Source organism: Natator depressus, chromosome 4 (assembly GCF_965152275.1).
Source record: "Natator depressus isolate rNatDep1 chromosome 4, rNatDep2.hap1, whole genome shotgun sequence".
NCBI classification, from domain to species: domain Eukaryota; kingdom Metazoa; phylum Chordata; order Testudines; family Cheloniidae; genus Natator; species Natator depressus.
Window position 1 is genome coordinate 63316975 of NC_134237.1, and position 24496 is coordinate 63341470.

Sequence of the window (24496 nt, forward strand, 5' to 3'; positions counted from 1 at the left end):
AGTTGTCATTAAGCATAGACAAAATTCAGTAAGGGTTTGAAATTACTTTGAATTGTCTACACTATACTCAGTTTAAGATGGGACTAAATTTAGTGCGTGATTTTTTTTTTTAATTTAATGCCCTAGTTTGCAATCATTATACATAGCACAAAAGTTGGAAATGCCATTTAATTAAATGAATGAAATAAACCTTTCAATAAAGCTAAACTGCAAGTTTAAAAAACTGCAAGTTCAAAAATGCCTGTAAGGTTAAGACAATCATATTTAAAATAGAGATGGCAACTATGATTATCCACGAGTATTTATGATATGTAATTAAGCATCTTTGGTTAAAATTGATTAACTGAGTTTATTTTAAGAGTTACTAACAGTTGATTAAATTCTGTTTTATTCGAGACATGTAAGGCTTGAGAATGCAGTTTAGGGATTTTTTTACTACTATAATTTAAAAAATTTCAGCATTACTAGTATAAAGGCATATTTGTCATTTAGAACACCTGCTGTGGTCCAGTGCAGAAAAGCTTTATTCCCCAGAGGGTTCTCAAATTCAACACTTCCATCAGTGTCATTGAGCACGTCATCCAAACAGATATACCTCCATGACAGGAGAGATTAAATACTTTTGCTCTCTTTCTGAAGGATGTGGTATTCAGACCATAACACAGGCATAATCACCATATAGCCAAACACCAAATTATACAACACCATATTATCCATATACCATATTATCCAAATGCAGGGCAAATCATATTCAATTGCTGAAAATTAATGCCATCTATATTTACTGGAGATGTTTTAGAAATCAGGATTAGTGAATTAGGCAGTATTGTAGAAGACATAAGTTATTCATGCCTGCAGTATATCATTGAATTATAGGACTGGAAAGGACCTCGAGACGTCTTCTAGTCCAGTTCCCTGCACTCAAGGCAGGACTAAATATTAGAGCATCCTTGACAGGTTATTTTCTAACCTGCTCTTAAAAACCTCCAAGGATGGCGATCCAAATGTCCTGACATCTAGAAGCATTAAAGAATAGCTTTCACACAAAGTGTAACTTCCTAACTTATTTACAATTTATATCCATTAATCTTCAGGTTTTTAAAAATTCTTTGCCACTTTCACTCTAAATGAATACAACATTGGTTGTGTAATAGCAGTTTACCTTGTCATCTGTCTCCTCCTCTGTACCCGTCCTGCTAATAAAACTCTGATGCATTCTGTTTTAATGACTTCACAGCATAGAGAGAAGTAGAAATGAGAAATGCCCATTCCTCGCCCCGCCCTCCAATTCAAATCCCATAATTCTGCTGTGGGGAAAGTGGCAGTCAGCTCTTTTCAAGGTGTGAATCCACCCACTTTGGCTCCCTGTTCCCATTGTACCTTGTGTATGATGCAGGCTCTGGGAGCAGCTTGCTATCCCCAATTCCTGCTGCTATGATACCCATCTTTAGCTTTGGGTGGTACCAATGGATGTCCTTGGTACACAGCTCTTCGGTGGGTGGGAGGAAAGTGAGGGACACAAAATGCGGGTGGGGGGAGGAGGGTGAGGACAGAGAAAATAAGGGGCCTAGCAGGGTGATAGGGAAAAGAGACCAGAAAAAAAAAAGGTTACAGCTGGGCCAGGGCATGATGAGCGGGGCCTGTGGTGGGTGCTGAATGAGGGCACTTAGCTGGCAATCCATCCAAAGTAGGTCATGAATATGAAGAGCTTTGGAACCTCTGAGTTAAACCTTTGAAGTATACTTTGGCCCAACCTTTCAGAGGACTGACTGCACTTTGAGTGGAAAGAACTCAAGATTCAGAGGACAGCATGTGGAGCAGCTACCAAGTCATCACCACACATTTGTTGCATACCATAAGTGTCTATGGGTATGTCTACACTGCAGTACACCTGTGGCTGGCCCATGCCAGCTGAGTCGGGCTTGGGCAAAGCTGTTTAATTACGGTGCAGACCTTTTGGGCTTGGGCTGGAGTCTGAGCTCTAGGATCCTGTGAGGTGGGAGGGTCCCAGAGCTTGGGCTGCAGCCCAAACCTTAACGTCCACACTGCAGTTAACAGCCCCTTAGCCCAAGCCCCGTGAGCCTGAGTCACTGGCATGGGCCATCCACAGGTGTCTAATTGTGGTGTAGACATACCCTTAATAGTCATGTTTAGTCATACTTCATACAACTGGTTCGGGTAGGACTAGTTCTTATTAAAACTTCTTGTCATGTCAGCAGAATGTAATGGTGTTTCATTTGTATAGATGGTGAAAAGAAACATGAGAAGGAAAAAATCACCTGCATGGTGGTAGTTTGTCATCATCATCTTTTCTTAACCCACCTATCACTACTTATGTCCTGTTTCTTTTGGGGAACAATCTTTTTGGCCTTGGGATACAGACTGAGGAATGTGAATGGATTTAATGTGCACCTAAGGACAATACTGGACAGTTTTCGCCACTTTCTGCTTCCTTGTAGATGTGGCGTAATTCTAGCATGAAATGATGGCGTTTTAGTAGTAAGATAGGCGCAGGGGAGAGAGATACAGAAAGGCAAATTACTACAACTTTCTTATCTTGCATGAAAGTCAGAATTCTGAATTGTAAAAACATTTTCATAGCAATACATTATTGTGTAGTAACATGCCTGTGACTTTGCTGCAGCCTCCAGAACAGAGAGAGGATACTGGTATTGCTGAGTGGGAAATTCCTTATTCAGACACTCATCTACTAGAAATGTCTGGGGTTTTTTCCTTTGCTGCTATTACAAAGTACATTGCTTTTTATGTAAATTTAATCTTTTTCAAATTTCTCTGATGTGAAAATTCCTCTTTAAAAGTCTCAAAATATTTAAAATATGTAATTAAAACAGTGTTGCCCATTGAAGAGAGGCAGGATGGGATTGGAAGGTCCCAAGAGTGACCCGTTGAAATCTGTAGGAAAGCTATAAGTTCCTTCCCATGGGGGAGCTTCATTTGCCAGTGTATTGCATAGACAAAAACATCACTATGTATAAGAATAAAAATTGAGGAAAAGGATGTTAACTTTTTTTTTTAATAGAGTAAGGCACTTATAAAATATGTGAAAGTGTCTGCTCAATAGCTCTTTTCATAGTGATACTTGTTCTTTCTCATCCCTGCGGACATTTGATTTCTTGGCACTGAAACTTGGTTCATGCTTTTCACTATTAAAAATGCAGGAAATTCATAACCAACCACATTTTCTGAAATGGAGTTCAAAGTGCCCTTTCATAAACTAAATCTTAAACTGAAGTGGGCTTGTTCAGTAGCAGTGGCACTTATAGTTAAGGATTGTCTAAAATAAAAGCTTCCACGTGGCTAAGAGCAGAAGAAAAGATAGGCTTCTGTTTTATTGCAGAATATGCGGTAACTTTCATTTGTAGGGAAATGACCCTTCATTTTGTTTATTTTATTATAGGTGGACTATATGGATGAAAATGAAGAATATTTCCAGCGTCAAGCTTCCCATAGACAATCCAGAAGGAGATTTAGGAAAATCAATCAAAAAGGAGAAAGACAAACCATTATTGATACCGTGGATCCTTATCCTGTGGGGAAGCCACCTTTACCTAGAGGTTATCATACGGTAAGTTACCTACATTTGTTTTAAATACAAGACAAGGGAAAAATATTTTTACAAAAATAATCACCTGAAAGGTCAAATTCACTGCTTGCCTAAGCAGGTGGAATTCTGTGTGGGAGTTTCTCCTTAGGGTATCAGTGAATTTGGCCCAAAGTGTGTGCACACGTGTGCCCATGTAATTTGCTTCATAACTCAGATTGAAAGTTGAGAATACTTAATTTGTTGCACATATATTGTTAAACAATGCTGGCAAGAGGACAGCACATATCTTTCCTTGCTATTCCAGTTATTTTTGGCAACTTTGAAACAAATCAGTTACCTAATACATGTGATTCCAATTTCCTGTCAATAATTGAAAATGTAATAGAAATATTTGGTGTGCAGTGTTCCTGTGGCTAATCTGTAAAGCATTCATTTTTATGTGTAGCAATTGTTTTCTCAAAAAACCTGTATTGCATTGTGGTAGAAATAGTCCATGATTTTGGCTTGTCATTTCTCTATGCAAGATCCAGATCTTGAAATATTAAACTAACTTTTATTGCTGACTAATACGAGACCAGAAGTTTTGGTCTGAATCATGATATTTTTGCCCAGAGTGAAATACTGCAGTCTGTCCTTTATTATCAGACAAAGCATAGTCAGAGTTTTCTTCAAAATAGTTTTTGTGTAATTTTACAGATTGAAAGTTATAGGTTTCCTTCATAAAAGAGGAAAGATCATAAGTATTAATATTTTAAACGTGTTCTACAAAATAATCTGTTAGATTATTTTATTTTTCTATTGAGCAAGGGTCTGCTAGGATAAGAGTAATTAGATTTGCTGTTAACTTCAACAGCATACAAAATACTCTGAAAAGTAAGTGGCCTTCAAATGCTGTACTCAGCTGTTTTTTTGTGGCCCTGAACCTGCGAAAATGTTCTAGTACACACATAGATAACTTTATGAATGTGATTGGTCATATTGAGTATAAAGTTACTCAAGCACATAAGTGTTTGCAGAATCAGGGCTTTGTTTTAAAAATGTTGTCTCTGATGTGAAGTAGTGGGGTTTTTTTCCCCTCATTGTCTCCCTACCATCCATATTCCTTTACTTGTTGCCAGTTTCCTGTTGTAATCCATTGCATGACTGTAAATGTGTAGCTGTTTGATTACATCCACTGTTGGAGGTTTTTCCTCCTGAGTTAAATAAATATATCTTACATCAACACTTTTTATGTATTTTGTTTATACAACAGGCTCCTTTTAATGGTTTAATGTTCTGCTCAATTTTGATTTTCTCCAAATTTATTATGAGTTTCTTAGTTGAGTCATTTTCTTTGGCTTATTCATGAAACCCTTTTGGAGTTTTAAGATAAGAGATTATACTGGTTTGTGTCAAACCACCTTTATGTAGCATGCATGTTTGGGTCAGTCATGCTACAAGTGAAGGAAGGAATTGTTGATGGATTTTATTTAGATGTAACTTATACATCTAATCTACTGTTCGAAAAATGGTAACTAGACTTGACAATGTCATTTGCTATAGGAGGGCCACACCTGTTGTATAAATTTCTTTTTAAGAATACCTAATGGGTTGGTGTAGATTTAAATCCAGTACGAAGAGCAAAAGCTCATCATTAATCATTCAGTTTAAGTTCGTAATGATTGTACAAGTCTATTGGGAAATAGATTATGAGAATACCAGGTAGACTTGTCAGTAAAAGCTGAAATAATTACTGACAATTAAAATATTTTTTTTAAATCAACGTATAATTTAAATTATTATTTAATTACTTGAGATCCCTTTTTCAGGGAAAATATTAAACCCAGCAAGTTCAAATTGGAATTACGGAAATTGAAGACTTTTTATTTTTATAGTGCTTGGTAATCTTCATTGTTTACATTCCTATCACATTGATATTATTTATATTCTCTATATTTAAAAATATGCATTTTTCAGTCACTCACATCTGTGTAGGTTGTCTCTTCCTCACTGTCCTGCCTTTTGGCCACCCAAAAGGTTTTTTGTTTGTTTTAAAATCAAAATTGTTTGAAAATCTAAATGTGTCTTTAAAATGGTACTGAAATGTATTCTCTGAAACTGATAGGAATGCAAAGTGCATTATTTTAGTACATCTCCTGAGGGGTTCTGACCATTCACAATTCCCATTAGTCAGCATCTCCCAGGATCAGGCCTTCAGTTATCTAAAATTTAGAAGTTGGTATGAATAAACTAACACATTTTAAAAAAAAAAAGTTTGAAAAACCGCATATGAAATGAATGGTCAAGTATATTGGATTAGTCTTCAGTTGCATGATCTAATTGTGGGTATGTTTTGATTTGCGTGTTAAATACATTAAGATCAATAATAAAAAAATAAAATAAAATAACTTCATCCAGAAAATAGACTGCATAGCTTTAGAGTAAACTAGGTTCTTGAATTTTATTTTATACAAGCTCCTTACTTACCATATCACTGAAATGTTTGCTGAAAGAGTATCAATATTTTATTTCACATTGGCCCAATTGAATGGGTACTTAGAAAGCCGGTGTTCAAAATAGTCAAAAAATGACATGCTAAATAGCATCTCTGAAGGAAGTTGGCTATAGTGAAAATGTAGACGAAATTATATAAAGATAGTTCTAAAATGGAAAATGCATGACAATGCTTTGCAAAAATTGTAAATAAAGGTAAATGTATTATGTTTAATTGTTGCATGGATTACAGAACATTTACACATACAGCCAATTTATCAGGGAACAGGACTCGCCTTAAAATAATTTTAACATTATCTCATGGTGGTATGTACTATAGCATGTCTGATTATGTTCATCTTTTCCTTTCCTCCTATATGGCATTCATTTCATTTTGGCTCACAGGAATGCACTAAACCTCAGGTATTGTAATTTATATGTATCGTCCACTAACAATTTTACTTGTAAGTTTGCAGTGTGACTAATTGTATCATAATACCAATGCAGCGTTATGGCAAAATTTGTGTGCTATCTGTGTTTTCTATATTGATGTTTTATATATTTCTCCTATAGTGAGAGTGCTTCAAATAAATGTGGGATATGGTGATAGTCTCCTTAATGTGATTACAGTAGAACCTCAGAGTTACAGACACCTCGGGAATGGAGGTTGTCCGTAACTGAAATGTTCCGTAACTGAACAAAATGCAGCTCTGGCTCCAGGAGTTCACACTCTGGGCCAGGTTCCATAGGTAGCTAGGCAGCTTCCTTTCAGGCAGCTTCTTTCCCACCGGGACAAGCTTGTCCCCCGGCTACAGTGGAGTGGGAGGGGTGTGGTGGTGGTGAAAACAATGCATCTCCTTCCCGGCGGGGTGAGGGGGTGGTGAAAACAGCAACCCCTCTCCCAGCCAGGGGAAGGAGATGGTGAAAACCGCACCCATGGCTTACAGGAAAGCAGCGCAGACCCCGGTGCTGCTCTTGCTCCTGCTATCTTGAGCTGGCAGTGGGGGCTCATAGCTTTGCTTGTGAATCTGTCTCTTCAACTCCTAGCTGTAAGTTGGTGGGGGTGGGGATAGGCAGCCCAGATGTGCCTACCTTTAAGATGCAATACAGGCATAGTACAGTATTTGCTTCTTTTTTGGGGGGGGGGATCTCCACTGCTGCCGGATTGGTTACTTCCAGTTTCAAATGGTGTCTGGTTGACCAGTCAGTCTGTAACTCTGGTGTTCGTATCTTTGAGGATCTACTGTAATTGATCTTCTTCCTTTCCTTCATCACATCGCAAGATTGAGGTGATATAGCTGGAAGATGATGTGCAAAGCTCAGAAATAAGGAAAATACATAGTATATTTAACAGAATGTATTTATGTATTTTCTCAGTATAGACGACTTTTTAGACTTTTGTATTGGTTCCAAAAATAAAGTCCATTTGTAGCTGTTCTGCACTTGCACTTCGTAAGGTCAGGAAAATAAGTTGGAGAAATGAAAAAGTGGGCAGTGAAAATTTCGTTAGCTGAAAATGTTTAGGTTTAGCTTTTGCCTTTTTGTTGCTGTTTGATTCAGCCTGAGACAATGAGATTAGACTTTATTACAACACTCTTCAGTTGCTCTTGATAGAAATGAGAAAGGATCTTGAATGAGCTTACCAGAACATGTTGAAGAATCGGTGTTGGGGAAGTCATGTCTGAGTGAATAAGCAAAGTTCTAGATTGGAGCCAGTCTCACTTGAACAAAAATTAAGATTGTAGGATTTCTGTCTCAGATCAGCTCAACCTACTTTGAAGACCTAGATGTCATGCTTTATGATTTTAAATTTTATTTTTAATTACATTGATGCAAATGAAAAAAAACACTTATGCATATACTATATGTGATGCTTTATAGGAATTTATTTGGTATATTTTGTGCTACAGAGTTAGTAATGTAAAACATAAAGAAATTCCTTTGGTACTTAGAGCTTGGTTGACAAATTAAAAGAACAAGTTTCTTTAAGATCCTCACTTCGAGCAAAATATTCTTTTTATTTTGTTTTATCCTGCTGATCTTATAGCAGAAAATTTGATTACTGTTTTTTAGCTAACACTACTAATGAACTATTGTACTGGCACTCAATTCATTTGTGTGTTTCAAGGTTTCTTGTTCTTTTGAAATTATCAAAAGGGCTTCAGTGCTGTTTCTTACAAAGCTGTGAGTTGTGAAATAGCCAGTTGTGCTGAAATACCATCTTTTTGTAACAATCAAGATATATTTTTATCTTTCTAGGAGCCCAGTCCTCATCTCTTTGAAATCAATGGTAAAACTCCCGCTGACTTAGGCGGGGTAAAAATTGAGCCCTAAATGCACAGTAATAGTAGGGAAATTCATTCCAGTGTTAACTATGGTAGTTCAAATTCTTACTAGAATGTAAGGGGGCATACTTCATCAATATGTTGGTTTAATAGCCTTAAACATGAATATGAATGATCATATGAAATAAATCAGGATTCTGATCTTGAGTATGGCCCTTAAAAATTGATGTAGTTTTCTAGGCTTTTTTTTTTTTAAGAGGATCAGAAAAGAACAGTGTCGGAGAAGGATTCTAGGACTAGCTTCAGATAAATTAATATTAACTCTTGCATACTTAACTAACCAGTGGAATGCTTAAGGTTGATCTTAAAATGTGGATTTTGGTGTCTTTGTATGCATTCTAGTCAGAGCTGGTTGCCTAAAGTTAGGGATGGTCAACAAAGCATTTTCCCTTTATAAGCCTTTATTTTTGGTGGCTTATAACTTTGCCAAACTTTAACCATTTGGGCTGAAATTTTTCATGCTTTGTATTTGCTTGAGATTTTTTAAAAAAACTTCCGCAAAAACAGCCATTTCCATTAATAAGATTAGGGAAAATTAGATAGGTTTACCAAAACTAAATTTCTGTCTGATCATTTTTTTAGGTGTTCTAGTTCCCCTGTGCCAGAATTGGGGCTGCTTTGTAACAATTTATGAAAACTCTGTTGGTGTTTGCTTAATGTCTGAATATGTTGGTTTAGATTAATGGGGTCTGTAAGAAAACACAAGCAGGCAGGAAAAAGAATGTCTCAAGATAAGCCAGTTGTTCACAAACACTTGAGGATTCTTAGGAGACAATGCCTGGACAGGAAAGGACCTGTGAATATGCAAGAGGAAAGAGAATTGTAGCAGCCTTTAAAAAAGGACTCTCTGAGAGGGGGGATTGTTTGGGGGAATTGAGCTGACAAAGGTACCTGCTGTGGTGTCTGAAAAAGTTGGGTGTTCCTAGGTTACCATCATGGAATGGTAAGCCTTTAGGTAAGGTAGATACGCAGATAGACTGCTTTTGTTCTAAAATCTTTTTTTCTACATGTTTTGTTCCCACTGCTAAAATAAACAATACTTTGGTGTTAGAAGATAGTTCTGTAAAGTATGGTTTCAATGTCTTGAAATGAAGAACGTTAAGTGCCAAACCGCAGGTGCAGGTTAAACACAGCTGGTGGATAGGGCGCTGTAGCCTAGGGTTTGATCTAAGAGTGGGAGAATTGCAGAATTATATCCCGGAATAGGTAAAGGCATGAGGCCTGACACCTGAAGGGGTTGCACTCAGAGAGCAGAAAGGGACAGAAGTGCAGCTGCGCCAGTAACCATGACAGTCTTGTGCAGGGGTCGGCAACCTTTCAGAAGTGGTGTGCCGAGTCTTTATTTATTAACTCTAATTTAAGGTTTCGCGTGCCAGTAATACATTTAAACATTTTTAGAAGGTCTCTTTGTATAAATCTATAATATATAACTAAACTATTGTTGTATGTAAAGTAAATAAGGTTTTTAAAATGTTTGAGAAGCTTCATTTAAAATTAAATGAAAATGCAGAGCCCCCCGGATTGGTGGCCAGGACCCAGGCAGTGTGAGTGCCACTGAAAATCAGCTCATGTGCTGCTTTGGCAAGTGTGCCATAGGTTGCCTACCCCTGGTATAGTGCATCTATGATTTGGAGCACAAACATAAGCAGGGGGGTAGTGCTTGGGTCAGTCAGATATCTTTTGCTGTCCCCATGAAAATCTGTTCAGATTGGAACAAGTTATAAGACTGAAAATTGCCATTTGAACGTGATCAATAAAGCTTTTAGTAGCTAGCTGCTTACAATCTTTGGAAGAATTCCTAGTGCACTGAGCATGCTCCTCAACCCACCCAGCTTGAACTCCAGAAGCGATGGCTGCAGTTGCCAATCCATTGGCCTATGAGAAGGAGTGGTGGGCAGGGAGTCATAAATTCTCGTCTTTGCTCTTTCACTTAAAGGTATTTAATATTTCTATAAACTTCACAGTCCTCATTAGTGAGCCAGCCCTCCTACCTCTTAGGCAGCAGACAAATATCATTCTCTCCCTCAGTTTTTCAAATGAGAGTTCACAGAAGGTCACTTTGAGCAGAGCTGGAAACAGAACAGAGTTTCTAACATGGCAGATCCAAGTCTCATCCTCAGCAACACTTTCAGAATAAATAAATCAAATCTGTGTACTTAGCTGTACTCTATAACCAGAACCACTCCCCTCCAAAGCCAGAAATAGAGCCCAGGAATCCTGACATTCAACTGTTAGTTTAGCAAATGGTTTTGTAAACCGTTGGCTCTCAACCTTTCCAAACTACTGTACCCCTTTCAGGAGTCTTTGTCTTGCGTAGCCCCAAGTTTCATCTCACTTAAAAACTACTTGTTTACAAAATCAGACATAAAAATACAAAAGTGTCACAGCACACTAATACTGAAAAATTGCTTTCTTTGTTATTTTTACCATATAATTATAAAATAAATCTACTGGAATATAAATATTGTACTTACATTTTAGTGTATACTATATATAGTAATATAAACAAGTCATTTGTCTGTATGAAAGTTTAGTTTATTCCGACTTTGCTAGTGCTTTTGTTGTAGCCTCTTGTAAAACTAGGCAAATATCTAGATGAGTGGATGTACCCTGGAAGACCTCAGTGTACCCCTGGTTAAGAGCTACTGGTGTAAACCACTGTCAAAATGTATGTTGTATCTAGCTCTGTTTGTTGTTCCACATAGAAGATAACAGCCTAGAGGTTTGCTTTGGCTCTAAAGGTCCTGGGTTCAAGCACTTGTTAATGACCCCTGTGGTGTCCGTAGGAGTCTATATGATGGAATTTGGGGTTTTTTCTTTTTCTAAAGCCTAGAAAATCAAATACAGAAAACTACATTTAAAAATGTTAAGGGTTGCAAATTCAAGCATCCAGTGATTAGGAACACCAGGTTTAAGGTTGCCTGGGCAACCTTAATTTATCTGCCTTATGTGTATACATTATGATAGCCTTTAATTACATGATCATATACTATTTGTTCTGCAGGATTCCTGCTTCATTCAGCACACAGGATAGACTATGAATGATGCTCAGGACCAAGGATGTTCTCTTGTATTTAATAAACTGGAATAGAACCCAGGAGAGCTACTACACTGAATATCTCAAGCTTTTAAAAAAATTGAACAGTCCAAATGCTTGTGATATTTGCTAATGTTTACTTAGCTCTCGAGCTTTTGGAGTAGCACATACATGTAAAGTTTAAACAGGAGGAAAAGATTTGTTATATATATTTATATATAATTATATAGAAAAAAAAAGAAAGCTCATGCTCAAATAAATTGGTTAGTCTCTAAGGTGCCGCAAGTACTCCTTTTCTTTTTGCGAATACAGACTAACATGGCTGTTACTCTGAAACCTAAAATAGAAGTGTGGATATCAACGGATTAGATAGATATAGGGAGTGGGGGTGTTAGATGTATTGCTACCAGTCTTAGGATGGATGGAGTTCCTGTGACATTCATGAGCACCCTCTAACACATTGAGTTTCGGAAGAGTTAAGGGAGGTGATGCCTGGTTAGATCAGCCCTGATTCCTGTCTTGAGGAGTCCAGGGCCTTTTCTTGCATTTTAGCTAGGACTATATGGGATGAGGGAAAGGTCCTGTTCAGATCCCAGGGAAATGCCACCATCACCACACACAAAAAGAATAAAGGATCAGAATAAAAGAACAGAGGGATTAGAAAAAGGATATTATAAAGGAACACTAAGCCCAATTACAAAGAAAGCAAACTTAAAGAAATTAATGCATTCACTTCTAATAGGCAAGAATGCAAAGCATATTCCTCAACAATGCAGACTTTATGGCACTGTAATATGCCTCACTAATGCAATTACCTTGCTTGTAAACTCAAATGTTCTGTCTGCTAATTTCAGTGCTCCTTATTCTGTACAGTAAATTGATGCCAATATAGTCATATACTTAAAGCTGACTTTCCAATTTGATTTTAATGTAATTTCAGCCATTATAGTTTGTATCAAAGTGAATCTAAGAACGTGATTTGTCAGCCCACATGCACTTTATATAAATCACAAGAAATGAGTTTAGTATGAAAAAATCTCTGTCTCCAAGACCCCAGCAGCTTCAATTTCATATTCCTCACAATCTTCTCTAATTTCTAATGCATTTTATTTATTTTAATATAGATTCTTTTACTAAAAATCCTTACACCAGGTGTGAGTGTTCATTCCAGAATGCTGATTTCATATGTGGTTCTTCCATTCTCACTGAGTTTATTTGCAGAAGATGAGTAAATAAGTTGCCAGGGCTGTGCAGAGCCTCCTAGCATGCAAGCAGGACCAGGAAAATCACTGGGGAATTTAAAGTGGTAGCTTACAATTTTAACACAGTTCTCAGGGGGTGTAATGCCCACACTTTTGTATATGAATACATATTTGTGTAAACGTCTATATAACATCTGAAATGTAAAAATTTAAATTTATTTAAAGGTTAAATCTATTGGCAAAGGAGTGAGGGTGGATCCGTAATGCGGTAGAACCTAGCAGGAAGAATATTTATGCCGAGTAATTTTATTAAAAAAAAAAAAAATCTAATTTTAAAACATTCTTCTGTTTTTTCCCAGCTTTTTTAATGACATTTCATGGTGATGTCACCCCAAATGTGCAGAGATTGTCAAGATAAAATATATTCAACTTACTCTAACATAAATAATCAAATGCTAAATGTGTATAGATAATATTAAAAGTACTCATTTCTGAAGTGTATGTATGTACTGTATAAGTGAGTGTGTATCTTTAAGAGTGAGACATAAACTCACAAAAACGAGGAAATTCTGGATTGCGCTGCCATTCGCCCAGAAAGCAAAGGATTTCTGAGGCTAGTACAGCAGCTTTAACCTGCTTTGTCTAGAAATTGCAATACAATGGTCCTCTGTGGAGATGCCAAGGAACAATAGGTGAATATATATATACACACACACACACACACACACACGGTACCGTTCCATGTGTGCTGCAGTTTCCAGGAAATCATGGCCTGTTAGCCTCAGAATTGGTTAACAGGATGTACTTCTGTCTTTTTACTATATTAAGGTATTTCTGTTTTTTAATCAGGATGTAAAAAATTATCATTTTATTCCATAGAATATACAGGTGATGAATTAAACAGGTAATGTAAATCAGAAATGTGTCTGTTAGAACAGAGATTGTTCTTTCTTCCTGTTAATGGTATGCAATTGCAAATTAATGCAAAGCAGTTCAGAATTGTATGCAGTGTGCTGTTTATCCAAGTTTCAGCTTCTGTCTGAGGATGTCTATTTTTATATATTACATCATCTCTGCTGCAGAACTTGTGTATCCATTGGGATTTGCCGTTCTTTCATTCCCCTTGGAAAGAGAGCTTGTACTGATGTCATAATTGGACGCATCTTTTGGTTGCATTTGGAAATTCAAAGTAGAGTGCTGTGTATCATGTCATACAGTGTTTCAGGCAATTTAGGTGTCAGTAATAATACTGTCAGTTTGGGTTCTGTTTTCAATTTGTGAATATTGACAATGCTGTTTGTAAACATGTAAAAACTTTCTCAAGAAAAATGTAGATTTACCACATTAAGGATGAGTTTTTATCATAGTCTTATGAGGTGGATTTTTTTTTTAATATTGCAATGTATAATTTTGTCTAGCTGACATAGGGATATTGATGTAGCATTAAATGCTAGCTTTATCTTTAAAACTAAAATGTATGCTCACTTTTTCAACAGAAAAATCAAGTCCTCATGCATGACTCTGGTTTCCTAAGCTGATCATTCCCAATGAAAAAATAGCTAGAATTTCTGCTATTTATCTTTAGGTGCAAGAAATATTAAAATGTTTTAATTGCGATGTTTTCTTTTGTTGTTTTTAAACAGTTAGTATAGAATGTCTACCTTCAGGTTAAGGTTATACAGTATCAAACAATTAATACCTTACATATCTATTGGTATGTGGGGGTGGTCTATGTGTGGATAGACTTGGGGTTTTTTATATTGCTTGCACAGCTCTTTAAAATTTGCAGACTTTGTTAGGATGTCAACACCATTTAGATAAATAGAAAGGTAATAAATGTCCTGGTCCTTTAATACTTGCTCTCTCTTTAAAAACTTTTAACAAGGGTGCCAATCCTAAGGTGGCTTTTGAGTTATTTTGAATCTTCTTAACTTACCATTTTACAGAAAGAATTTACTTAAAACGGTAAAGTTCAAAGCTCTTATAAAATATTTGTTTTAATTAAGCATTTAAACTGAGCATCACTAACAAAATATACAATTAAAAATGCACAAGCCATCACATTTCAGAACAGTGTATTAGAGAACCTATTCCTCCTTCACCTACTACCAAGACTTAGGGCATATCCACACTGCGGGAGGGCATTGCTGCAGCTATGTTGCTGTCGTGCCATGACATAGGGGTTTTCCATTGCTGTAGTTAATCCAACTCCCCAAGCAACAGTAGCTAAGGGTATGTCTTCACTAGCCGCCGGATCGGCAGGCAGCGATCGATCCAGCAGGGATCTATTTATCGCGTCTAGTCTAGGCACGATAAATCGACCCCCAAGTGCTCTCCCGTTGACTCCTGCACTCCAGCACCGCAAGAGGCTCAGGTGGAGTCAACAGGGGAGTGGCAGCAGTCGACTCACCACGGTGAAGACACCATGGTAAGTCGATATAAGTACATCGACTTCAGCTACGTTATTCACGTAGCTGAAGTTGCATAACTGAGATCGATTCCCCCCCCCCCCCCCCCGTATAGACCAGGGCTAAGTTAATGGAAGAATTATTTTGTCAACCTACCCATTTCCACACCCCTGACTGACATAGCTATGTCTGTCTTTGTGTATCTAAGGCTTGTGTTCGCTACCTGGGTAAGTCGACATAGCTTAGGTCAACTTACCCCCGGTGTCTTCACTGCATTGATGGGAGATGCTCTCTGGTCAACTTCTCTTACTCTTCTTGGAGAGCTGGAGTACTGGGGTCGACTGGAGAGTGCTCTGCTGTCGATTTAGCGGCTCTTCACTAGACCTGCTAAATCAAATCCCTGCTGCATCAATTGCAACAGCAATGATCTCTCCATAGTGAAGACCCAGCCCTAAGTTTTAAGTGTAGATCTTGGCTCAAGCTCAGCATATGATACTTCTCTTCCCAAGTTTCAAAGTTTTAACAGTGGTTGAGAACAGTGGCACTTTGCAGTTCTTGCAACTGTCAAATACTTCAGAGGAAAATCAGTATTATCTAACTCTGTTTTGCCTACTTAGTATTAGCCCTTAATGGCAATACCTAAAGGGCGCAACGATGATTGGGGTCCTGTTTTGTTAGGTGCTGTGCAAACACATAGTGAGATGGTCCCTGAAGAAATCACAGTCTGAACAGGTAAGACACACACAAGGTAGAAGGTGAAACAGAAGCACAGAGAGGTGGTGTGACTAACCCAAGGTCAGGTAATAGATTAGTGGCTGAGCCAGGATCAAAACCTAGAACTCCAGCTCCCAATCTAATGCCCTGTCCAATACAGTGCACGGTCACAAGGATATTCCATGTATTTGGGCTAAATATGCCCTGTATTTCATGTGCTCCCTTGTATTTTTCAGGCTTTCTTGTTATTCTGAAGGAATTATTTTAAAAGTTTATAAAAAATGAAACATAAGGAAATCCTTACAATCAACTGCTTTGGTGTCGGTCGTCCAGAGCGTGTCTGACTTGAAGTAATATAAAAGAAGTTGCTTAAGGTTTATTGAGGATGGATCCTTAAGGTTGTTGATAGCAGGATAGTTTATCATTTGTGATGTACTACTGCACAGTGAGAGTCGTTACAGAACATGAATAGGAATCAGATTAATTTTAGTGGGATATAGTTGCATCTCTTTTATTTAGAAGCTGTATTTGATTAAAAGTGGTATTTAAGGGTGAATCACAGGTGTTCAAAAACACTTGTTTGTAAGATTCCAAAAGAGGAAATACAGCTGCTTAAACATGTAATTAGCATTGTATTTTAACCAAATTTTAAAATCCTTAGGATGTCTGCAACTCAGAGAGCTGCTTCCTCTGGTTGAGTGACATCACATCTACTTTTAAACATGGATACACATTCCGTTATAAACCTTTGTTTTCAAAGAGTCTTAACTTGGTAAAATTTTGGGCAGAAATTCATGTCCACAAGTGCATATTTAGTGTAAGTGCTGAACAAAAATCAATTGAACCATCTGAGTTATTTATCCATGAATAAAGATGTAAAGTAAAATTTTTGAGTGCCTAAGACTGTTTTGTAAATAAGATTTAGGTATTTTCAAAAATTTTACTTAATGTCCCCTTTAGGAGGAAAAAAAATCTTCAATCCACATATAGCTTTCAGTGAAGAAATTGCCTTAGTGTAAAGAAATGGTTACAAACAGAAATGCTGAGATTGAAAACAAAGATGAAAATGTAGTACTGCAATATGCATGGTCAACACATATTCAATTGCTTAAAACTTTATTTGTAAATCAAACTTCTACAAATATATTGCAGGCACTTGTTATCAATGTGGATCAAGTGTATGACATGTATGAAGTTTGTAAACTTCACCCATGTGTATCAGAGCACTAATAACTTCTTTTTAAAAGGCTATATGTATCTTGTACTACGACAAAATTAAAAATAATTCTCATGAACTTGTTGAAACTCATTTTAATCCATATCACTGAAGAGGGTTAAGATGACCACATAAAATGAATAAAATATGGATTTTAGTTGTCAGGTGTAACTAATTGTGGTAGTATATTTGAGTAACTTACGTTCATAGATTTTTTTTATTCATCTAGAAATTCTTTTTTCTGTCTAAACTTTCAGATAGATTCAGTACAATTTTAGTGCTGTTTGGCACAAAACCAGCACAACCAATTGTGCTGTCTATATCAATGAACATAGTTGAGATATGAAAACTAGAGTATAATGGCTAAAAATAATTTGATAAAATGCCAATTTATATTTTTAATTTTTATTGTATCTCACTAGTTTTTTCACCTCCCCCAAGTTACCTAGTGAGTCTTGAAAGATCTGGAAATATCCATGACAGTAGAGGAAAGATACTTAAAGTTAGCATACCTGACAATAAATAACAGAAAACAAAATGGTGTAGAATTAAAACTAGACTGTCACAATTTCTATGTTTGGTAGGACTAAGATTTTACTTGATTTTTTTTTCATGGATAGATTATAGATTTTGCAAAGTGTTCTAGTATTCTTTTAAATAAGTTAAAATGGTTAATGTACCGTAACTATATTTTGTTACTGATGTTTGAACCCATTGACCTTGTTACTGGAGGGGGCAGTCCAGTGAAGGGTTGTCACCATTTGCCCTGCAACCCTGGGTACCTTTATAATGTTTTGCTGCTGAAGTTCCCTGCCTGGTATGCTCATAACCAGCCTATGAGCATCTAGGTCACACCCTGAAGTGTCCGTGTGCTGGACAGCCCTGCTTCAGCAGCTCTCACCCTAGCAGCCTGTCTATAGACCCACTCTTGCTTCTATCAGACTTGGCTACGACCAGCAAGGTGATTCCAACGCACACTCAGTCCTGAATTTTACCAAAACCATGTGCTTTGCAATGTCCAGCCCTCTCTTGGATAGTTCAGGGAAATAATAAGGTTAATTTGTTCCTCTAAAGACACAAAAGTGCATTACAGCTTGGTATTAACTTAAGTGGGGTAACTACTCCCTTCCATTTAAACACAGCACTGAGTTATTTGGGGTATGTAATAAGAGTTTCAGATACGTCTTTTCTTATCCAAAATCCAACAAGGCATACTCAAATGTTAGAAACAATGTCCCATTGACTAAAATTTGGGGTAAGAGAGAAGGAAGGAAGACCAGAGAGAACAACACTCTCTCCTTTTTCCATCTAATTCTGAAAGAACGTTTTGGTAGCCCACAAGGTCATTTCCTCTCTGTCTTGGTGGTCTCAAATGGAAAGGTTCAAGTCTGAACTTTCTCAGAACCATCAGGCTCACAGTAATAAAGGAAGCCACCTTGTCTGGGTGATGAGCCTAGGGTGCCCAGTGATTAACACACATACTCTGGTCTAAGGGAGCAGTGAAGAGCATAAATTGGCTAGAGTTCAGGGCAATCCACCTGGTCCTCAAAAATATCCTACCACTGTATCCTCGTGACAACAGTCAACAGAACAGCTGTGGTGTACATGAACAAGCAAGGAGGTACAGAGCCATCCACTCTCAACAAGACAATTCTTATGCATGGGGTAGAGAAGAAGCTAAAATTCATTTGGGCACTTCCACGTCTCTGGAGACCTCAGTTCCATAGCAGGTAGATAGAAGACCAGATGAGGACCCAGTGGAGTGGTGTTCTATCCCATCCTCTTTCAAGCTAACAACATGGAGATTTGGGTCTCTATTACTGAGCCTTCTCACTTATCCTTCTGCCCAAAGAGGAATGCCACATTCTTTTCAAGACACAAGAATTTATAATGTCCTCTATTAATCTTGGCCTCAGAGGGTCACGTATGCCTTCCCTCCCCCCGCCCCCACACCCCGTACTTTTTTCGCAGTTAGAAAGCAGAAGAAGGCACAGTAATTCTAGTGTTTTTATTCTGTCATTGAGATCCTTGTTTTCCAATCTGATTAATACATTCTTGTAGCTACTCTCCACCTACCAAGCTGAGAGAACCTGCTAAATAATGGGGTGACCTCATAGCCATCCAGACTCAATGAGACTCCAGTTATCTGTTTGGATATGGAAAGGAGAGAGTTAAAGCAACAAAGCTCTTCCTGCACAGTAATTACTGACATCCAGAAAATAGCCATCCACTTCAGAATGAACTAGTCAAGGACAGATTTTGTAATAGGTGCCCAGAGCCTGCTCCTCTAAAGTTAGCCATTATACTAGAATTCCCTTAAGATGGACTAACCCTAGGGCTAAAGGACTACTGATATTTTTTTTAAAAAAAAAGTGCTAGTATAGAGAAGCAATTTGCTTGTATGGTGGAAGAAAAAATATTGTGAAGAAACAGTTTCTTTTTCAAAGGGGTTATTGTAGGTAATGATTGAAGAGAAAATTATTTTTAAAACTCTAATCATGTCTTTATGGCCAGATACATAAATCTAAAATTATTCTATATTTCCTTTTAAACCAGTAATGTTGTTAATATGCATTAAACTCCATCTAGATTTATGTAGATGGTAAAATTTTACTTTTATGGAAGCCGACTGTAAAATTAAAATCAGAATAGATGAAATTTTTAAATAAATGACTGAATGGCATCGAGTATATATCAAATATTAATGGCATATGTTTTAGATAATCTTTTAAAATAGAAATTTAGACAGTGGAACCATGATATATGAGTTACAGGAGTGCAAAACAGTGAATGGAAAAAATGTCACTAGTGCAAAAACACATTTTGAATAAAGCATAATTAAAAATAAAGTACAAGTGTTTTTGCATGCTGAGTCTTTGTGGCAGGGTTTTATCTAAAATAGGTTTTTCCAGCTAAATTATAAATCCTGAAAATGGGACACACACACTCATTACAAGAGTGCCACAAGAAGTTCCACAGTTGCTTCATATTTCTGTTCCAAAGCAATTGTCAGCTGTCAGAAATGAAGACTTGATGATGGTTGTAGAATACTTTTCGTACATTTTGCACCGTGCTGATGTTTTGAGGAATGACATACAAAGGTAAGAATGTTTTCTTTACTAAAAACTGAGAGCTGAGTACACAAGGTGACAAATCGGTCTGTAATCAAAGGGAAGATTGGCAGACCACAATGCATCAAGCCCAGCTGAGGCACCAGTCTGACTGTACTCTGGCCTTGTCATTTATATTAAAGTTCCGGATTATAGATTCATCTGCAGTAATAGCTCAACAGAAGGGCATTTGTTCAAATGTTCTGTAACATTAGTAAATGGGTTATCAAAATAGCAGACATTACAATGCAGTAACTGTAGCTTTGGTGTTGCCAGGATATTAATTGGTTGCAATGAGCTTCATTAATTTAACAATGCCACTGCCTGTCTGTTTTAAAAGGTGAACTGGTGATATTGATCATGTTTAATCCTTTATGTTTTGGCTGAAGTAATAACATTTTAACAAGAAAAACTCTATGTGGTGAATTTGATAAGTAATTTGTTTAAGAGCGGGTTAGACAAACACCTGTCAGGAATAATAGATAATTAGTCCTGCCTTGAGTGTAGGGGACTGGACTAGATGACCTCAAGAGGTTCCTTCCAGTTCTGTGATTCTGTTTGTTCTTCTTTGAGTGATTGCTCATGTCAATTCCAAGTAGGTGTGTGCGCGCCGCATGCACAGTTGCCGGAAGGTTTCTCCCCTAGCAGTATCCGTCAGGTCAGCTGTGGAGCCCCTCATGGCACCTTCATGGCGGTGTATTTAGGTTCCTGTCTACCCGCTGCCTCTTCAGTTCCTTCTTATCGCCAGTGACTGTTGTTGGAACAGCCCTCTCTTGCTAACAGCAAACGATCCCCTAGTGGACTTTTCCCCTGCTCTGACTCAGTTGGCACCGTTGCCTCCGGCCTCACCGGGAGGTCCGTCGAGTCCGGTTCTAGTGGACTCCCTGGTGTGGGAGTGTCAGAAGGAGGACATAAATCTTCCCATCTGTACTGGATGCCTTTGAGGAGGCTAGGGACCTCATAGCAATGACTGTGCAGTCCCCCGCACCTGCAATGGCACCAGCACTGCAAAGAGGCACCATGCCCTCTAGGGGCAAGCTGACGATGATGAGACACTGCTCGCCCTCACCTTGGCACCGCTTCTCAGCACCGTCTCGCTACACACCGCTTTGGTTGCTGAGGTTGGAGTCCTTGTTGGACTCGGTGGTGGAGTCGTACGCCTCTGTGTGAAGCTGGCACCGCTCCTGGCACTGCCCGACGCAGGAGGAAGGGCAGCCACTACCCATGATGTCCTGGCCTCCGCAGTGGCAGGCACCAGCTCAGTGGCCCTTTTGAACCCTGTGGGCATACCACCATGCCCAAGGGCCAGGGTCCAGATCCTTGTTGGGGGTTTTGGAGGCACGGATCCCTCCATCATCAACATCGGTAGCCCGGGATCCTCTGCTAGGGCAGGAGATGGGTACGCTGGTCGGCAGGGAGTCTGCTGTGGGACCCGGGGCAGGTACCAAGATAGGCCCAGGAACCAGGACCGCTCAGCATAAGGGGATCCCTGCGAACCAGTGGCAGGAAGACCTGGTGCCTCTGGGGGCATCTTCCACATCTTCCCTGGATAAAGCAGTGGTGGGCACTTCCATGGACAATAGGGCACACCAAGAGTTGCTCAGGAGGGTGGCTCAAAACTTAAGCATGCAGGTGGAGGAAGTCTCAGAGGAGACAGATATGGTTGACATTCTGGTCCCTGAAGGTCCTTTGAGGGTGGCTTTGCCCCTCATGAAGACTATCCATAACACCCCTAAGGTGTTGTGGCAGACACCCTTCTCTCTTCCCCCCCATGGCTAAAGAGGTAGAGAGGAAATACTTTGTGCCCTCTAAGGGGTACGAGCACCTGCTTACTCATCCTCAGCCGGGTACTCTGGTAGTGGAGGCGGCCAACTAGAAAGAAAGGGAGGGACAACTGGGTCCGATTCCTACATCCAAAAAGGCGAAGAAGCTGGATCTCTTCGGTAGGAAGGTGTATTTTACCAGGGGACTCCGGCTTAATGTTGCCAACCAGCAGGCAGTCCTTAGCAGCTATAGCTATAATTGCTTGAACATGCTGTCCAAGTTTCAGGAACTTCTGGCAGACTCATGCTTGGAGTTTGTGGCTGTCCTGGAGGAGGGCAGAGTCATTGTGAGGACCTCCTTATGTGTCTCCCTGGACTCGGTGGACCTCAGCAGTCCGGATGATGGCAACTGTGATAGCTCCAGAGATGGAGCTAAAGGCTTTAAGTGTTGGGACTCCCACTCGAAGTCCAACACACTATCCAGGACTTGCCTTTTGACTGTTCAGGGCTTTTCTCGGAGCAAACAGACACTAGGCTCCACAGCCTGAAAGACTTGCAGGCAACCCTGAAGTCCCCTGGGGCTTCATATGCCAGCCCCCCCAAAGAGAGCCTTTTAAGCCACAACCCACCCCTCACTTCTACACAGCTCCTCCTAGGCAGGACTTCAGCAGGAAGCAGTGCTGGAGTAATAGGCGGAGGTCCTCTGTCCTTCTCTAATCAGGACCAAGGCACAGCAAAGCAGCCCTCAGCCTCCAAACCAAACTTTTGAACATGCACCTGGGGCGATGCACCAGTTCAGTTCCTGGATCCTTCCCCTCCCTTTGTGAATCATCTATCCCATTTCTACCATGCCTGGGCTCAAATACCTCAGACCAGTGGGTCTTGAGCATGGTAGAATTGGGATATTCTCTTCAATTCTATTTCCTCCTGCCTTCCCACCCACCCTTCTTTTCCCTCTTCAGGGACCCTTCTCATGAACAGCTTCTAGTTCAGGAGGTGCAAACGCTCCGATAACTCAGGGCTGTAGAGGAGGTCCCTCTGGAGTTCTTCTCCGAGTATTTCCTAATCTCAAAGGCCAAGGGTGGGCTCAGGCCTATTTTATACCGGCGAAACCTAAACAGACTCACAAAGAAGTTGAAGTTCCGCATGGTCTCCCTGGCTTCCATTATTCCTTCCCTGGATCCGGGGGACTGGTACACCACCCTCGACTTGACAGACACGTACTTTCATGTGTCCATAATCCCATCCCACGGATGGTTCCTAGGTTTCGTGGTCAACAACACCCACTATCAGTTTACTGTCCTCCCCTTAGGCTTCTTGGCAGCCCCTCAGGTGTTCACTAAGTGCATGCAGCCTTCCTGCGGAAGCAGCAAAGGCAAGTATTTCCGTACTTAGATGACTGGCTAATCAAGGGCCGCTCCCAGGCCCAAGTGGAGGCCCACATGAGCCTGGTGCGGACAATATTCAGGAGATGGGGTTGGGGAAGGGAGAGAAAGAAACAAGAGGCTTGATATCTTATGTTTTATACATGTTAAGCAACAAAGTAACTACCAAAGATAGTTAAAAGCCCTGCACATGAAACAGTAAACAACTGTTTTATTAGTTTAAGTTACAGCAAGGGCGGTGGCACAGGTTTTGTCAAATTTAAGAGACAGTCTTATTGGGTTTGCAATTCATAAAAGTGTTAGCTACTGAAACTGCTTCAGTAACTAAGTGTCAGTTTGGCTAGGTTGTTATGTTTCCCATCCTTCTATAAAGTCAGTGCTTTATTTTCTCATGTGAGAGTGGAGATTTGCTGTTGGTGACCAGGTAATTTTCAATAATTAAGATGGAGGGGGGTGGTATGGTTGTCTGAGAATTCCCTGCCTTTCTCCCACCCTTCTAACTTTTTTGTTCTGTTCATATTTTCCTGTTTCTCTCAAGGGTTTTACCACAGATGGCTAGGCGGACTCCTTTTGAGGACCATCAGTTTTGCTGCTAAGTCAGATAATAAAGTACCATGTACGTGTACAGTTTAATATATAACAAGCTGCGGTGATTGGTGCACTGTTTCCCCACCTAGGCATGAAATGTTTTGCCTTGGCAGAACTCCCATCACCTACTAGCCAGGAGTTGAAACACCAAACTCACGTTAGTGCTTGGCACTAACCACAAGGCCACCAAGCCAAACTAAAAGTGTTCTTTAATTACTTTGACGAGAAGTAATATTTTTGCTTTACTTCATAATCTTGTTTTACTTTTTATAAGTTTCATAAAATGGATAATTTACAGTATCAGTGGGCAGAACTTCATTTACAACTGCCCATGCTCGGCATTTGCGAGAATGAAACTTAAATTTAACATTTTAAAATTCTTAGTCAATTATTGAAGAATGTTAGGGTCATTTACAAATTACTATAAATACCCACACTTTTTCCCTTTGCAGAAATTTGTTTATAAAATAGAGTTGTATCAAGAAGAACTTACATAATTCAGCTTTAAAAGAATTGCTTTTAGCATGTATTAGAAAATCAAGGAGATGTGTGCTGTATTAAATGGGCCCATAAAGGTAAATATATTCCCTTTAAAAACGGCCTGATATTAAATAAATTTTTCCCTAAAATAATGTTATAAAAATAGACTGTGGCTCTTCGTTGCCTCAGAATCCTTCTTTATTAAACTTAA

The 24496-nt window shown here is 39.0% G+C and overlaps 1 protein-coding gene across 10 annotated transcripts in view; it reads left to right on the forward strand.

Moving 5' to 3' along the window:
- RAPGEF2 (Rap guanine nucleotide exchange factor 2) overlaps positions 1–24496 on the forward strand; it is a 286669-nt gene that overhangs the window by 153995 nt on the left and 108178 nt on the right. For 7 of the 10 annotated variants that reach the window (XM_074951065.1, XM_074951067.1, XM_074951073.1 and 4 more), the window contains 2 exons: positions 3419–3586; positions 6443–6460. In XM_074951065.1, coding sequence (XP_074807166.1) covers positions 3419–3586; positions 6443–6460 — 186 coding nt within the window. Of the gene's footprint in view, positions 1–3418; positions 3587–6442; positions 6461–13294; positions 13314–24496 lie in introns of those variants that run through there. The other 3 variants (XM_074951066.1, XM_074951071.1, XM_074951079.1) reach the window with 2 other exon arrangements.